An 18,387-nucleotide genomic window follows, 5' to 3' on the forward strand; every position below is an offset into this window, starting at 1 on the left:
GACAAGGTGTCGTTCTTCTTGTCTCTGTTTATTGAAGAGTGAGGATCTTAGCTGTCCCGTGACACTTCCTACGGCTGCCATCGGGTCTCAGAAGGCGGTAAAAAGCTGAATCGTGGCTTTGCAGGCTCTGGCTGAAACAAAGTAGTGTGTTAGGGTAGTGGCTGGTTACAGTACTGTGAGACTCAGGCGCGTGCCCGCGTCGACCGAATGCTTTGTTTTCTTTCCTCTGTTTAGCTAAAAGGAGATTCCCGGTCGGAATATTATCGCTTTTTTACGAGAAAAATGGCATAAAAATGGATTTTAAACAGCGGTTGACATGCTTCGAAGTACGGTAATGGAATATTTCGATTTTTTTTGTCACGAATTGCGCCACGCGCGCGACCCTGATTTACCATTTCAGATAGTGTCTGGGATGCACGAACAAAACGCCGCTATTCGGATATAACGATGGATTATTTTGGACCAAACCAACATTTGTTATTGAAGTAGCAGTCCTGGGAGTGCATTCTGACGAAGACAACAAAAGGTAATCAAACTTTTATAATAGTAAACCTGATATTGGTCAGTGCTAAACTTGCCGGGTGTCTAAATAGCTAGCCCATGATGCCTGGGCTATGTACTTAGAATATTGCAAAATGTGCTTTCACCAAAAAGCTATTTTAAAATCGGACATATCGAGTGCATAGAGGAGTTCTGTATCTATAATTCTTTAAATAATTGTTATGCTTTTTGTGAACGTTTATCGTGAGTAATTTAGTAAATTCTTAGTGAATTCGCCGGAAGTTTGCGGGGGTATGCTAGTTCTGAACGTCACATGCTAATGTAAAAAGCTGGTTTTTGATATAAATATGAACTTGATTGAACAAAACATGCATGTATTGTATAACATAATGTCCTAGGGTTGTCATCTGATGAAGATCATAAAAGGTTTGTGCTGCATTTAGCTGTCTTCTGGGTTTTTGTGACATTATATGCTAGCTTGAAAAATGGGTGTCTGATTATTTCTGGCTTGGTACTCTGCTGACATAATCTGATGTTTTGCTTTCGTTGTAAAGCCTTTTTGAAATCGGACAGTGTGGTTAGATAAAGGAGAGTCTTATCTTTAAAATGCTGTGAAATAGTCATATGTTTGAAAAATTGAAGTTTTTGTATTTTTGAGGAGTTTGTATTTCGCGCCACGCCCATCATTGGATGTTGGAGCAGGTGTTCCGCTAGCGGAACGTCTAGATGTAAAAGGTTAAGCAGTTATTTTCTGTTAGATAACTGGAAGGATTTATGTACAACCAACCATTTATAACCCTTTCCCATCTATCTAGTTGGTCATCTACATGTCGCTAGCTATACATTTAGTTATATGTCTGTCATATTGAGGTATCTAGCTATAAGTTAACCCTGGTCAATCAAATGGATAGGTGTAAGCAATTACGGTAACTCAAACTGCCCTTAACTAGGTGTCTTCACTAGACAGAGAGAGACCCATACAGAGAGAGGAAGAGAGTGAAAGACAGAGAGATGGAGAGACAGAGAAACAGAAAGACAGCAGTGCAAATTTACTTAGAGTTTAGTATTTCATCAACTCGACCATCGCCTGTCCGAGCCACCCAGGAAGTATCCCATCCACCAGAGCCAGTGAGTTGGGATCAGTCTGATTCTTTGTGCTCTGAGTCATAAGGCGACCAGCTTGAGGTAGGCTATACTTTCAAAAACGGTTGAAAAGTTAATATCTCCCCTTCACACTGCACTGCTCTAATTCATCACATTTTCTCACTTGTGGCTTGCGTCGGACTGGAGGAACAGGGTCAGGTAAGTCCAGTCACTGGACAAAATAGTAGGTTCTCATCACTAGTGTCTAACAGGGGCAGGTAAGGCCAGATGCTCTCTGTGGCCAGATGGAGGACCTTTGGGGGGGTCAGTCTTCCGTCACACTCCTGGTTAGACAATTTAACAATTGATCACGCTCAAGCTTTTTTGCAGGTGCAGCATCCAGAAGTCGGAGGCCTCCTCGTGGTGGGCGACATTGCCCTGCTGTCAGCAGTACCAACACTGGCCCAGGGGTTTGTCCAGATAGTCAATCTCAAGGCTAACCACTGGTTCACGGTAATTAACCTCCGCTGCCAGGTTGGCACAGTTATGGTGTATGACTCCAGTGGTCATGACACCACCCCAGAGTTTCTCTCACAACTCACCTCTCTCTTATCTTTTCCAGGGACTTCTGTGACTGTGGAGGGTCCGGCAGTCCAGCAGCAGAAAGGGGGCACAGATTGTGGGCTGTTTGCTATTGCAAACAGTCTTACTCTATGCAGAGATGAGGAACGTTCCATGGCACGATACCATCAGAAATCCATGAGAAATCATATATTCTCTTGTTTTCAGGCTGGGCGCCTGGAACCATTTCCCAGTCCCGATTCCAGTCCCCGTCCTGAGTCCAGGACTCCCAAGGTGTCCACGCCCTACACAACAGAGGTCAGCGTCCACTGCTTCTGCTGGAAATACGTGAGAGAATGTAAGGAGGTGGCCCGGTGTAGGAAGCAATTTCATGTGTCTTGTTAGTCTCATGTCGTCAATGTGCGTGAATTTGTCTGTCCATCGTGTCCATCATCCATCATGTTTTGTCTCATGTTTTCCCCACCCTTGTTTTCACTGCTTGGCCGGTTCCCCACCTCAAGACAGTTGGTATTTTATTACATTACATCTTGTTGTAAATTGTATGTTATTGTAAATAACCTTAATCATGTTGTAATATTGTTTTTGATTAGTAGAAAGATATGTTTTCTTGCAGACATTGGCTGTGAAGATGGTAAGTTGGTTGGTACTGTAAGTATATAGCACATATACAGTTGAAGTCGGAAGTTTACATACACCTTAGCCAAATACATTTAAACTCAGATTTTCACAATTCCTGATTTAATCCTAGTAAAAATGTTACTTTACTTTAAGAATGTGAAATGTCAGAATAATAGTAGAGAGAATGATTTATTTCAGCTTTTATTTCTTTCATCACATTCCCAGTGGGTCAGAAGTTTACATACACTAAATTAGTATTTGGTAGCATTGCCTTTAAATTGTTTTACTTGGGTCAAACGTTACGGGTGGCCTTCCACAAGCTTCCCACAACCAGGAAGTGATTTGTAGTTCTTCTATCTAATCCCTGTTCAAACTACAGTGTGCACTTCCTAAGGCTTCCATTGGCTGTCAACAGCCTTTACAAACTTTTTTCATGCGTCTCCTGATACTGGGAAGAGAATAGGAGCTCAGTCTATCAGTGGACTGCCTGGGACCAGTGAGTTGTTTACTGCGCGGCACGTTTGGCGCGCCGCTCATTCTTTTTCTTCTGTAATGAATACGCTATTGTTCGGTTGGAATATTATTGATGTTTTATGTTAAAAAGACCATAAGGATTGCTTGTAAACATCGTTTGACATGTTTCTAAGAACAGTAATGGAACTATTTGACTTTTTGTCTCTTATTTTACGCTCACACGTTATGCCTTTGGATAGTGATCTGTACGCACGAACAAAACGGAGGTATTTGGACATAAATATGGAGTATTTCGAACAGAAATAACATTTCTTGTGGAAGTAGGAGTCCTGGTAGTGCATTCCGACCAAGATCAGCAAAGGTAAGGGAATATTTATAATACTAATTCTGTGTTTAGTTGACTCCAGAACTTTGCTGATATCTGTATAGCTTGCTTTGATGGTTGAGCTCTGTACTCAGAATATTGACAAATGTGCTTTCGCCGAAAAGCTATTTTAAAATCTGACACAATGGTTGCATTAAGGAGTAGTATATCTATAATTCTTTCAATAACTGTTGTACATTTTATCAACGTTTATGATGAGTATTTTTGTAAATTGATGTGCTCATTCACCAGCGGTTTTGGTGGGAATACATTTTCTGAACATCATGCGCCAATGTAAAATGGGGTTTATGGATATAAATATGAACTTTATCGAACAAAACATACATGTATTTTGTAACATTGAGTCCTGGGAGTGTCATCTGATGAAGATCATCAAAGGTTAGTTATTCATTTTAGCTGACTATCTGGTTTTTGTGATGCCTCTGCTTGCTTGGAAAATGGCTGTGTGGTTTTTCTTGTTTAGGTGCTGTCCTAACATAATCTAATGTTTTGCTTTCGCCATAAAGCCTTTTTGAAATCGGACACTGTGGTTAGATTAAGGAGAATCTTATCTTCAAAATGGTGTATAATACTTGAATGTTTGAGAAATGTTAATTATGAGATTTTTGTTGTTTTGAATTTGCCGCCGTGCACTTTCACTGGCTGTTGTCATATCGATCCCGCTAACGGGATTCAAGCCATAACAGGCTAGCAAACATTAGGCTGTATCTAGCCAAGAAAATGGCTCTGAGATACAAATAAGAAGATCATACATGTAACATTAGCTAGCGAGCCAGCCAGCTAACATTAGCTAGCTAACAGTACACTTTATCTTGAAATGAAACCACTTTCTGTCAAAATTAGAAATGTGTAATATCTGAAAATGTAGCTAGCTAGACTATCTTACCCGTATACATCATTCATGGATGGGCGCGTCTCCTGTCGGATGCCATGGTTGCCCTTAGTTTGAAGATGTAATCCGGAGACAGGTGTTTTCTCCATCTCTTTAGCTATCATACTTGAATTCCACTGATTTTCAACACTTATGCAGTTTTACATAAAAAAACGGGTTAGACAGGATTACCTAGACATACTGACCAGCTGAAATAGACAGAAGGTTGCTATATGGCAGACCAATCCAAACTTATCTCTCGGCATGTCCAGCCCACTCATTATCTCAGCCAATCATGGCTAGCGGGAAGGCTGCTGGCTTTTTCAGAGGCTAAACCAACTAGGCTCATAATTTAACCCCTGTGCGGCCTCCGTCCCGTATGCGGGACAGACATCCAGCGAAAAATCCTATCACCATTAGCATAACAACATTTTATATATAAATTTTTTCAATTTTCTTTTCAAATTATATCGTTTTATTGATACACCTCTCCTGAATCGAACCACGTTGTCCGATTTCAAAAAAGCTTTACAGCAAAAGCAAAACATTAGATTATGTTAGAGGAGTATATCGTAAAAGTAGCCACATAGCCATTTTCCGACCAACCACATGCATCACAAATAACCAAAATATAGCTAAATGCAGCACTAACCTTTGACAATCTTCATCAGATGACACACCTAGGACATCATGTACATGCATTCTTTTGTTCGATAAAGTTCATATTTATATATAAAAACAGCATTTTACATCGGTGCGTAACGTTGACTAACTATTTTCCCTCAAATGCATCCTATGAAACAGCGCTACAATTTACTAAATTACTATTCGAAAACATTTTAAAAATGTAATATTGTCATTCTAAGATTTATAGATGAATATCTCTTGAAAGCACCTGTAATGCCAGATTTAAAAATAACTTTACTGGGTAATCACACTTTGCGATAAAAGGGGATGCGATACTCAGAACAATAGGCTAGCAATACAGGTCAGCGCCATCTTGGAACAATCGCATATCAAATCTAGTCTTGTATACTATTGTCAATAATCCCTTACCTTTGATTATCTTCATCCTTAGGCACTTCCAGGAATCCCAGGTCCACAACAAATGTATTTTCGTTCGAAAAAGTTCATCCTTTATGTTCCATTAGCTTGTTGTTATTAGCGCGTTCTAAAGGCTGCACCAAAAGTTTTGACGTGCGCGGGGCTACTCTTTCAACAAAATGCATTTTTTTCTTATTTAGGTTCGTTCAAACATGTCAAACGTTGTATAACATAAATCTTTAGGGCCTTTTTCAACCAGAGCTCCAATAAGATTCAAGGGGGACGATTGCATTGTCTTTATAAACGTTTCGAAAGGGGAGGGTAGCCAGGGGCGCCGGCGTCATAATGGTGATGGGCCTCTCCGTGTGACCACGTTCCACAGCGTGTCATTCTGTCAGTTTTCACAGTAGGAGACTCAAATCACTTTGTAAAGACTGGGGACATCTAGTGGAAGCAATAGGAAGTGCTCAATGAACCATAGCTCACGGTGTGATTAATAGGCAACGTGATGAAGTTGAGTCCGCAATTCAGAATTCCACTTCCTGTTTCGATCTGTCTCGGGGTTTTGACTGCCGTATGAGTTCTGTTATACTCACAGACACCATTCAAACAGTTTTAGAAACTTTTGGGTGTTTTCTATCCACAAGTATTAATTATATGCATATCCTAGCTTCTCAGTTTGAGTAGTAGGCCGTTTAAAATGGGCACAATTTCTTTTCAAAATGCGCTGTGGCGCCCCCTATCCTAGGCGACTGTCAAGAGGTTTTAACAACTGTATTCTTATTTACAGACGGCATATAAGTTTGTTATTATTATGATAGTTCACATGTTCGAGAAGCCATTAATCACAAAGATAGCGCCGACAGAGAGGGCTGCCTCGCTTCTAGTTCTTAGGAAACTTTGCAACAAGCATTTCGCTACACCTGCAGTAACATCTGCTAAACACGTGTATGTGACCAATAAAATGTTATTTTATTGTATTTCTGCCAAAAAACACATTTTGATTTAAAAAAAAGGTTACGTTCACAGGCTCGCCTGTGAAGTAGTGACCCGCGACACACACCTAGCTTCCTGAAATGGGTCACAAATGTGGAAAAAGTCAAGGGGTCTGAATATGTTCCGAATACAATTTAAAATATTACATGACATTATATTTCATAAAACTTTACCCAATACATTTAGTATTACTCCATGATCACATAATTAAAATACAACATTCATGTGTGTGTGTGTGTGTAGAGTTCATGTCGTATCATGTGTATGTGTGACTTTTCCTGTGTGAGTGTCTCTTCACAGTCTCCGCTGTTCCATAAGGTGTACATTTTATCTGTTTTTTAAATTCCAATTCTACTGCTTGCATCAGTTACCTGATGTGGAATAGAGTTTCATGTAGCCATGGCTCTATGCAGTACTCTGCACCTCCCATAGTCTTGATGTCCTAACTGACTTGCCAAGACTATAGTTTGATAACAAGACATTTGTGGAGTGGTAGAAAAACAAGTTTTAATAGTAGTCCAGGTCCCTCAAAATTAGAGCCTGTAGGACCTGCCCTGTTGATAGTGTTGTTAAAAAGGCAGAGTAGCAGTTTATTATGGATAGACTTCTCCCCATCTAAGCTACTGTTGAATCAACATGTTTTGACCATGACAGTTTACAATCCAGGGTTACTCCAAGCAATTTAGTCACCTCAACTTGCTCAATGTCCACATTATTTATTACAAGATTTAGTTGAGGTTTATTGTTGAGTGAATGATTTGTCCCAAATATCTAGGACTAACTTATTCCTTGCCACCCATTCCGAAAATAACTGCAGCTCTTTGTTAAGTATTGCAGTAGTTTCACTCACTGTAGTAGCTGACATGTATAGTGTTGAGTAATCTGCATCCATAGACACACTGGCTTTAGTCAAGGCCAGTGGCATGTCATTAGTAAAGATTTTAAAAAGTAAGGGGCCTAGACAGATGCCCTGGGGAATTTCTGATTCTAACTGGATTACGTTGGAGAGGCTTCCATTAAATAACACCCTCTGTGTTCTGTTAGACAGGTAACTCTTTATCCACAATATAACAGGGGGTGTAACAACTTTTTCCATCAGCAGAGTATGATCGATATTGTTAAAAGCCACACTGAAGTCTAACAAAACAGCTCCCACAATCTTTTTATCATCAATTTCTCTCAGCCAATCATCAGTCATTTGTGTAAGTGCCGTGCTTGTTGTCCTTCCCTACAGCATTGTAAATGGTCAAACATAATTGTTTCCAAAAGTTTACTAAGGGTTGGTAACAGGCTGATTGGTCGGCTATTTTAGCCAGTAAAGGCTACTATTCTTGGTTAGCGGATTTACTTTTGCTTCCCTCCAGGCCTGAAAGCACATACTTTCTAGTATGCTTAGATTGAAGATATGGCTTATAGGAGTGGCAATATCATCTGCTGTTATCCTCAGTAATTTTTCATCCAAGTTGTCAGACCTTGGTGGCTTGTTATTGTTGATAGACAACAATAATTTTTTCACTTCTTCCACACCAGTGGTGGAAAAAGTACACAAGTGTCATTTTTTATTTTATTTATTTAACCTTTATTAAAGGTTAGATAAAAGTATAGATACCTTAATAGAAAATGACTCATGTAAAAGTCACCCAGTAAAACCCTACTTGAGTAAAATTCTAAAAGTATTTGGCTTAAAATATAGTTATGTATCAAAAGTAAATGTAATTTCTAAAACATACTTAAGTATCATAAGTAAAAGTAAAAGCATAAATCATGTCAAATTCCTGATATTAAGCAAACCAGATGACACCATTTTTTTTTTTTTTTCGGAAAGCAAGGGATACTCCAACATTCAGATATGATGCGTGCGTGTTTAGTGAGTCCACCATATCAGTGGCGGTAGGGATGACCAGGGATGTTCGGTTGATATGCCCGTGAATTTGACTATTTTCTTGTACTTTTGGGTGTGAAGGAAAATGTATGGAGTAAAAAGTACAATCTTGTCTTAAGGAATGTAGTGAAGTAAATGTAAAATTACTCAAAAATATAAATATAAAGTACAGATACCCCCAAAAAACTACTAAAGTAGTACTTTAAAGTATTTTTTACTTAAGTACTTTACACCACTGTTCCACATTTACTTTACGGAATTCAAAATTACAATGCTTGTCTTTCATATTTTGATCAGTTATATTTGGATGAGCAGTGTCAGCGTTTGTTAATGGGATTTCATGCCTAAATTTGCTAATCTTGCCAATGAAAAAAATCATTAAAGTAAATTGGCAATATCAGTGGGTTTTGTGATGAGTGAGCCATCTGATTCAAGAATGCCTGACATTTCATTTAAGGTGCTCCAAAGCTTTTAACTGTCAATCTTTATGTCATTTAGCTTTGTTTCATCGTATAATTTCTTCTTCTTTTTACTCAGTTTAGTCACATGATTTCTTAGTTTGCAATACATTTGTCAATTGGTTGTGCAGCCAGACTTATTTGCTATTCCTTTTGCCTCATCCCTCGTCCTTCATCAATCCACAGGGATTTAACCGTTTTTCCAGTAATTTTCTTAATGGGTGCATGCTTATTAGGAACTGGAATAAGCAATTTCCTAAATGTATCAAGTGCAGTGTTTTGTTGCTCCTCATTACGCACCACATACCAACAAATATTATTCACATCAAGAACATAAATCACTACAAAACTTATTCTATGACCTCTTATACACTATATTAGGCACAGCCTTTGGAACGTTGGTATTCCTAGATATGGCTACTATATTGTGATCAGTACACCTGATGGATTTGGATACTGCTTTAAAGCAAATTTCTGCAGCATTAGTAAAGATGTGATTAATACATGTTGATGATTTCATTCCTGTGCTGTTTGTAACAAAGCTGGTAGGTAAGCTGGCAATCTGAACCAGGTTGTAGGCACTAGTTACAGTTTGAAGCTTTTTCTTGCATAGGCAGCTAAGCCAGTCAACATTTAAATCACCCAGAACATATACCTCTGTCAATATCACATACATTATCAACCATTTCACACATGTTATCCAGATACTGACTGTTAGCTCTTGGTGGTCTATAGCAGCTTTCCACCAGAATGGGCTTTAGGTGAGGTAGCTGTACCTGTAGCCATATTACTTCAACAGTATTTAATATGAGATCCTCTCTAAGCTTTACAGGTATGTGGTTCTGAATATAAACGGAAACACCCCCACCTCTGGTATTTCCATCAATTCTGTAGATGTTATAACTGAACATCCCTGTATCATCAAAGGTATTATCTAAATGAGTTTCAGAGAATGTCATCTGTTACTAGCAAATTATTGTTTCATGAACCTTGTTTCTTAAACTATGTATGTTAACGTGGGTTATTTTAACACTTTTCTGGGACGCTTTCATTGCTCTACTGGGAAGCTTAGCAGAAGTAGACATGCTCATGTTATTTATGTTAGTGCAGGGTGAGCTGCACACAGTGGACTTCCTACTAGGGCACAACGCCTCAGTGCTAACTCACGTTTTAGGGAAGACCAGATGCAGACAGTGTCGAAGTAACAAAAGTTTATTACTAGAACAGGGGCAGGCACAATGACAGGTTAAGGGCAGGCAGAGGTCAATAATCCAGATCTGGAAACAGGAAACAAAGGTCTGTGAGACATGGGTTTGATTGTCATCGATACCTGGAGGTGGTCTTGAGAAGGGCCGACTGGGCTCTCTTTCAGGTATGATGACAGCGGCTGACAAACATCTGGGCAGAAGTTATGCCGACCTCTTCCTCTTGCTCAGGGGGCTTATAACCCAGGAAACACTCAAAGGGTGAGAGTCCCGTGGCAGAGCAAGGAGTTGGATTGTCTCACTGTGGTTCCCTGACACCCGTAGGTTGATGGGGGTGGTATTGGTATTGCCGCAGCCCGTCTGGTGTTCAACCTTCCCAAGTTCTCTCACGTCACCCCGCTCCTCCGCTCTCTCCACTGGCTTCCAGTTGAAGCTCGCATCCGCTACAAGTCCATGGTGATTGCCTACGGAGCTGTGAAGGGAACGGCACCTCCATACCTTCAGGCTCTGATCAGGCCCTACACCCAAACAAGGGCACTGCGTTCATCCACCTCTGGCCTTCTGGCCCCCCTACCTCTGAGGAAGCACAGTTCCCGCTCAGCCCAGTCAAAACTGTTCGCTGCTCTGGCACCCCAATGGTGGAATAAGCTCCCTCACGACGACAGGACAGCGGAGTCAATCACCACCTTCCGGAGACACCTGAAACCCCACCTCTTTAAGGAATACCTAGGATAGGATAAAGTAATCCTTCTAACCCCCCCCTTAAAAGATTTAGATGCACTATTGTAAAGTGGTTGTTCCACTGGATATCATAAGGTGAATGCACCAATTTGTAAGTCGCTCTGGATAAGAGCGTCTGCTAAATGACTTAAATGTAAATGTAAATGTAATTGTGGGTGACCCGGCCTAGAGAGCGCCCGTCCTGCGCTCTAATGTGCATGGGAATGGAGGGGGGCAGAGTGGGGATGCCTAGGTCGGATGCTAGGATAGCGTCCATAAAGCTTTTATCGGCCCCAGAGTCGATGAGTACCTGGAGAGATTGACTGGTTTCCCCATAGCAAAATGGCATGAAAAGGGGTGCGAGTAAGGGGAGAGAACTCTCCATCTAAGCATTCCAGGGGAGTTAAGCGGGGTTCCCAGGAAACCGGAGTGGCGGCGCTGCTACCAGCCAGGTTACTGAGTGGCTGGGAGGTTACCATCGTGGTAGGTTGCCTAACAGGCAACCTGCGGATTTGCTCCAGCAATGTGTTCATAAGACCATGAAGCAACTCCTTGTGCCTTCCGATGCTGGCTTCTTGGGAGGAGATGGCATTGTGGAGCTGGTCCGAGTCTGCTGGGTCAGTCATGGCCAGTTTGTACTCTCACGTTTTAGGGAAGACCCAGATGCAGACAGTGTCAAAGTAACAAAGGTTTATTACTAGAACAGCGGCAGGCAAAACGATAGGTCAAGAGCAGGTAGAGGTCAGTAATCCAGATCAGAGTCAAAATGTACAGAACGGCAGGCAGTCTCAGGTTCAAGGCAGACAGAGGTCAATAATCCAGGGTGGTGTGACAAGGTACAGAACTGCAGGTAGGCTCAGGGTCAGGGACGGTAGAATGGTCAAAACCGGGAAAACTACAAAACAGGAACTATAGAAAAAGACAGGAGCAAGGGGAAAAACGCGGGTAGGCTTGTAGGACAAAACGAACTGGCAACAGACAAACAGAGAACACAGGTATAAATTCACTGGGGATAATGGGGAAGATGGGTGACACCTGGAGGGGGGTGGAGACAAGCACAAAGATAGGTGAAACCGATCACGGTGTGACACTAACAGTATAACTTTGGTTCATAGGCACATGATTACTGCATACAATAGCTGTAGGATCAGCAGAGGCATGTAAAGGCAGTTAGAGGGACAAACAATAGGTTACTTACATGGTGTCTTCCAAAGCCACTGGGATAATGTACATTTGCTGAAGCATTATGGCAACTCAGCGACACAATGGTAGGGAATAATTAAGCTGGGCTTGGGTCATTGATAAGTCATTATCTCAACGCTGCCTTATAAGGCTGTGAAAGGATCCAGGAACCCCAAATAATTTGGGTGGATCCCCTCCTCCTTATAAAACAAGATTTGTCTCCAGAAGGTATCAACATTTCCAATAAATGTTACACCCACAGGGCCGCAATAGTCTCGTAGCCAGTTATGGAGGGCTAAAAGTCTGCTGAAACGATCAATGCCACGATTTACGGGGGGCACAAGGCCAGATATTATGGGGCATTTGTTGGTGTCAAGCAGAGACCCAATCAGTTCTTTGAAATCCATCTTCAGCTGTTCTGAGCTGCCCTTCATAATGTCATTGAATCCCACATGAACTTTGATATACTCAATTTCCTGATGCAGGTTTAAAATGTTTGATGTCCTGTACTCGTGCTCCTGGATAGCACAAAGTATTTGCTCCAAGGACTGAGACATTTCTCACCATTGAACTGCCCAATACAATGGCCGGAGAAGGCGATGGATAAATCTGCTCAATCCTACCCCTCACACAATTTGTTGAACCTTTCACGGCCCACGATCTCTCTCTCTCCCTCTCTGCTCTGATAAACATGATTCTGCAACTCTCATCTCTCCAGCATTGCACTTCATCATTTATTTCCTTATAGAATTGCGCGAATGGTTCTGAAGAAACTGCAGCACCCTGTGATAAATTGAAATAAATTAGCTAAAGTTATAGAATTACTGCTGTGTGTTCAGAAATAAATTAAATAATTCAGAATAGCCTACTACACCATGAGAAGGCCTATAATTTAGCCACAGAGGATCAATAGCTACTTAAAAAAATTGCCTAGCTGTGGATTGTAGCCCAATAACCAAGGAATAGCCTACAGTCGGGAACGCACTGCAAATCTGTCAGTGAAAAAACAGCATGCAGACAAAACATGCCTTTCGCAACATTTAAAAAACATTTGAGGGAAAACAACAGGTTGGAAAGCAAATGTATCCTGCTGAAAAGAGAAGACTGTATTCTGTTCGCTACCAACTTCCAAATATTGTTTTACAAAGTTAAACAAGAGAGAGATAGGCTTATGGCACGAGCGTGTCGGCCAACACCAGCAAGAGAGCTGCTAATCATTGGTGGAGTCAGTGAAACTGGAAAGCATTTTTAGGACTATCATTTCCTCTTCATATTGTAGACTACAATATGTCTACACACACCTAAGCCTAGTCTATTGATGGATTCAAGACAAGGTCGTTTTTATTGATCTCAGATTCTCAGTTTGTCAGTGTCAAAGTAGCCTGCCATTTCGATAATTTGTGCAGTATTAAAAAAGATTCTGCTAAAGTCTCTAGTCATCTAAAATGACGTAGAATTGCATGAAATGCGTTTATAAAAAGGCCACATTTTTCCAGACCATAGGCTACTAAACATGTTCCTCATGTGTGCAACTTCTGTAAGTGCCTTTACTCTACTGCTCTATGTCACCACGCAAACGCAATGATATGCATGCAGTGCTTTATAATAAATGTGTTTTTTTGTACCTCAAAACTCCCTAGGTGACCCCCCTCTCAATCTCACTTTTTGTTCCGGCACATCCCGATTTACAAATAAAGACTGCTAAATAGCTAACTAAATAGCTAACAAAATGGATACATGGAGTTGACCTTTTGTACTTCATTCTTATTTTTGCACTGTTTCTATGCACACTCACAGGGCCCTACACACTATGCACACTGATACTCCAACACACATACAAACACTCACTCCATCATTTGCTCACATACACATAATATGCACATACATTTATGCTGACTCTACACACACCCACTCACATACAATCATCAAATACGCTGCTTCTTCTCTGTTTATCATATATCCTGATGCCTAGTCACCTTACCCTTATACATATCTACCTTTATCGATCCAGTGTCCATGCACATTGTAAATATGGTACTGGAACTGACCCTGTATATAGTATGCTTACTTAATCATGTTTTTCAAATGTATTATTTTATATCTTGTGTGTTTTTTTTCTACCTTGTTATTTTTAATATTACATTCTTATTGATTACTGCATTGTTGGGGTTAGAGCTAGCAAGAAAGGCATTTCACTGTACTTGTGCATGTGACATTAAAACTTGAAACTGAAACTGAAACATTAGAGCGAAACTATACCCAAAAACTGTAATTTTTCCAAGACCTAAAAAATGGTCTCCTGATGTGGTTTAAACATTGATGTGGACTTGGAACATCCAATTTTGTTGTTTTTCGATTTTCAAAAAAAATGTGTGATTTTGAGAGTGAAAACCTGAATAAAATTTGAAAAACAAAATCTAGGAAATGGGATTTGGGAAAAAACAAAATCAGGCAAAAAAAATTAAACAGATTTTATAAGGCCCTACATATGCTCATACACAAATATGCATACACATAATATGCATGCGTACACGCGCACACACACACCTCAACCGTCTATCCTCCCACAACTTTTGAAGGCTCTATCTGATTACCGGACCACTAAAAACGCCCGTAGCATGCATTAATGCTTTGGAATAATACTACTGATGTCTGTCTGGGCCCTTGGGGCCCGTGTAACAAAGACAGAAATTATTCAAGACATTATCCCCTGATCCTTACCAGCAGCCTGAAAACAACATGACCACTAAAATACAATTATCTTGCTCCAGAAGATTTCAGAGTCATTCACATATCCTTCCCTAACAAGCAAGGAGAATATTAATGTCTTCACAAAAGTGACTAAATGTTACCTTTTCCTTCCCAGTTACACACTAATAGGAGTCAAACATCAAATTAATATATTCAAAGTGTGTGGTCAAAGTGTAATTTATGAGATGCACTGTCTGGATTTATTTGACAAGATGACCTAGCTGAGGATACCGAAGTTTTTATGGGTCTTGTCCCTTTAGATGGAGGTCTGAATTAGTCAAGCTTCAGATTTACTGTCTAACTGTCCTGTGGATTTACACTTTATACATCTACTTACTGACTTAAGGATACCAAATTGGGTCACGAGAGCACATGATGGTTTTAAAGAAGTAGGATATAGCTACAGTACATACTATTTATATATACTAGAGCTCAAGGCATCAAGATTAAGGCTGTCAAAACAGCTTTGGTCTGGACTTCCATTCTCAGAATTATCAGACCCCGAAGATATCCCTCTCTCTTTTCCCTCCTTGCTCTTGCCCTCAATGTGCAGCGTTGGCAGTTGGCATAGCGTGTGATAGTTAAACCTGCCTGTTATACCTGTTAAACCTGACATGTCCTATTCATGTCCTCCACAGGCAGCCAAGGTGATCACACCCTGGGCGGTGTACTAACACTTGTCAAAACAGAGCTGGCTGTCCCCTTCAGAGACACGAAGAGGAGGGCTTCCTTTAATCAAAAATTATTAGGACTCCTGTAATGGCCCTGTCAGGTAGTAAACTTGCTGGCTGGCATGCTTTCCAATGTTGGCCAAGATTTCTCTCCTCACCTGCTCTCCACATTTTAGGAGGGTAGGTTTAATTGCAAACAACAAATATATTTATCAATCTTTTACCATATTTGGTATTGAAATATGGGTATACCACACAACTTGACATATAATTAATTTCAAATGCCTGCTGCTGGATTTCCCAGCAAGAAATATGTTGTGTTCCAAGCCAGGTTTGCTCCCATTTGGTTCTCCTCTTGCTAGTTATTTTGTCTGGCCTGGCAGAGGTGGAATTAAGCCACCTCCGGGTGCCAGGGGTGGGTCATATAATAGAAGGGGACACAAAATGAAAGTTTCATTATTGATATCCTCGAAATTGGATTTGTGGATGCTATCAGTGCTTGGGGCAAGGGGTAGCAAATATACTTTTTTTCACATTTACATTTTATTTTGGTAACAAGGAATTACATGCTATGCATAGACTTTATAGACTAGACTTTGTTCTGTTTATATTTTTCATGAAGAGATTCCTAAATTTGATAAACAGCACAGGAATTGCATCACTGACTTAGCTAGCCAGTAATTTTGTATTGCTGGGTCGCTAAATCACACAAGTCGGTGTCAGAAAGTCCATCTTTCATTTTATGCATGCACAAATAACCGTCATCTGAGGATGTTTGATAAAAGCATCAACTCAAAACCTAGCCTGTCACATTCAGGCATTGAATTTAATCTCAATCAATGTCACTCATATGTGGTTATATTACAAAAGTATGTGGACACCCCTTCAAATTAGTGGATTTGGCTATTTCAGCCACACCCGTTGCTGACAGGTGTATAAAATCGAGCACACAGCCATGCAATCTCTAAAGACAAACATTGGCAGTAGAATGGCCTGTATTGAAGAGCTCAGTGACATTCAATGTGGCACCGTCATAAGTCACAAGTCCGTTTGTCAAATTTCTGCCCTGCTAGAGCTGCCCTGGTCAACTGTAAGTGCTGTTATTGTGAAGTGGAAACGTCTAGGAGCAACAACGGCTCAGCCGCACCGTGGTAGGCCACACAAGCTCACAGAATGGGACTGCCGAGGGCTGAAGTGCGTAGTTCATAGAAATCGTCCGTCCTCGGTTGCAACACTCACTACCGAGTTCCAAACTGCCTCTGCAAGCAACGTCAACACAATAACTATTCGTTGGGAGCTTCATGAAATGGGTTTCCATGGCCGAGCAGCCGCACACAAGTCTAAGGTCACCATGTGCAATGCCAGGCGTCGGCTGGAGTGGTGTAAAGCTCGCCGCCATTGGACTCTGGAGCAGTGGAAACGCGTTCTCTGGAGTGATGAATCACGGTTCACTATTTGTCAATCCGACAGATGAATCTGGGTTTGGCGGATGCCAAGAAAACGCTACCTGCCCCAATGCATAGTGCCAACTGTAAAGTGTGGTGAAGGAGGAATAATTTGCTGAGGCTGTTTTTCATGGTTTGGGCCAGTCCCCTTGGTTCCAGTGAAGGGAAATCTTAATGCTACAGCATAAAATTACATTCTAGACAATTATGTGCAGTTTGGGGAAGGCCCTTTCCTGTTCCAGCATGACAATGCCTCTGTGTACAAAGCGAAGGGCCATACAGAAATGGTTTGTCGAGATCAGTGTGGAAGAACTTCACTGGCCGGAACAAATCCATGTCCTAAACCCCATCGAACGCCTTTGGGATGAGGTGGAATGCCGACTACGAGCCAGGCCTAATTGCCCAACATCAATGCCCGACCTCACTAATACTCTTGTGGCTGAATGGAAGCAAGTCCCCGTGGGAAATGTTCCAACATCTAGTGGAAAGTCTTCCCAGAAGAGTGTTAAGGCTGTTATAGCAGCAAAGGGGGGACCAACTCCATGTTGATGCCCATGATTTTGGAATGAGATGTTCGATGAGCAGGTGTCTAACATCATTTTGGTAATGCATTGTATCTCTTAAGTAATTTCACAGCTTAAAACCAAACGCTCCATTCATAAACTAAAAGCCAGTGTGAAAAAGGGAGGGGAGGGAATTAAAAGGAAAATTAGGAAGGAGACTCACAGCTTTCAAGCTGCATGGTACAGGTCTGAATATCCATGGGGAAGTTCTTCAAGTCCATAGGGCAGGACAGGATGAGAGTCAGCCTGAGATAGAAAGAGAGAGAGAAAAGAGAGAAGGGCTTTAGGTGAAGGTAAAGGGCAAAGGAGAGCGTGAAAGAAGAGAATTACAAATAACAGGGAGAAATTAAGACAAAGAGGCAAAGGAATACAGGTAGAATCAGAAATTCCCCAGGGCAGCTTTCTTGGCCCCTTACTTTTTTCAATCTTTACTAATGACATGCCATTGGCCTTAAGTAAAGCCAGTTTGGCTATGTATGTGGATGACTCAACACTCTACACGTAGGCTACTACAGAGAGTGAAATCACTGCAACACTTAACAAAGAGCTGCATTTAGTTTCAGAATGGGTGGCAAGGAATACATTTGTCCAAAATATTTAAAAAACTAAGAGCATTTTATTTGAGACAAATCATTCACTAAACCCTAAACCTCAACTGAATCATGTAATAAATAATGTGGAAATTTAGCAAGTGACTGCCATGGCAGCAGCTAATGGGGATCCTCAATAAATACTGATGCAAAGGGCAGCAAAGGGACTTTGAAGGTCAGAAATGTGATTGAAAACGTACCTAATGCTATGTCGGTACCAATATTTATGGCCTTCCCCCTAGATAAACTCTATTATACATTACGGCATGAATTGTGTGTGTTTTCTCCGATTATCAAAAAAGGCAAATTGCAAAGGATGCCGTGAGTTACAATGCCATTTGGTTACAGGGCTTCGCTGTAATAGCA

At 40.9% G+C, this 18,387-nt stretch overlaps 1 protein-coding gene across 1 annotated transcript in view; it reads right to left on the bottom strand.

Annotated features, from left to right (window-relative positions):
- The window catches only part of LOC106611505 (glycine receptor subunit alpha-4), a 126,580-nt gene that overhangs the window by 17,238 nt on the left and 90,955 nt on the right, over positions 1 to 18,387 (bottom strand). The window contains exon 5 of the mRNA XM_014211771.2: positions 17,595 to 17,677. Coding sequence (XP_014067246.1) covers positions 17,595 to 17,677 — 83 coding nt within the window. The remainder of the gene's footprint in view (positions 1 to 17,594; positions 17,678 to 18,387) is intronic.

This window comes from Salmo salar, chromosome ssa09 (assembly GCF_905237065.1).
Source record: "Salmo salar chromosome ssa09, Ssal_v3.1, whole genome shotgun sequence".
Lineage (NCBI taxonomy): Eukaryota > Metazoa > Chordata > Actinopteri > Salmoniformes > Salmonidae > Salmo > Salmo salar.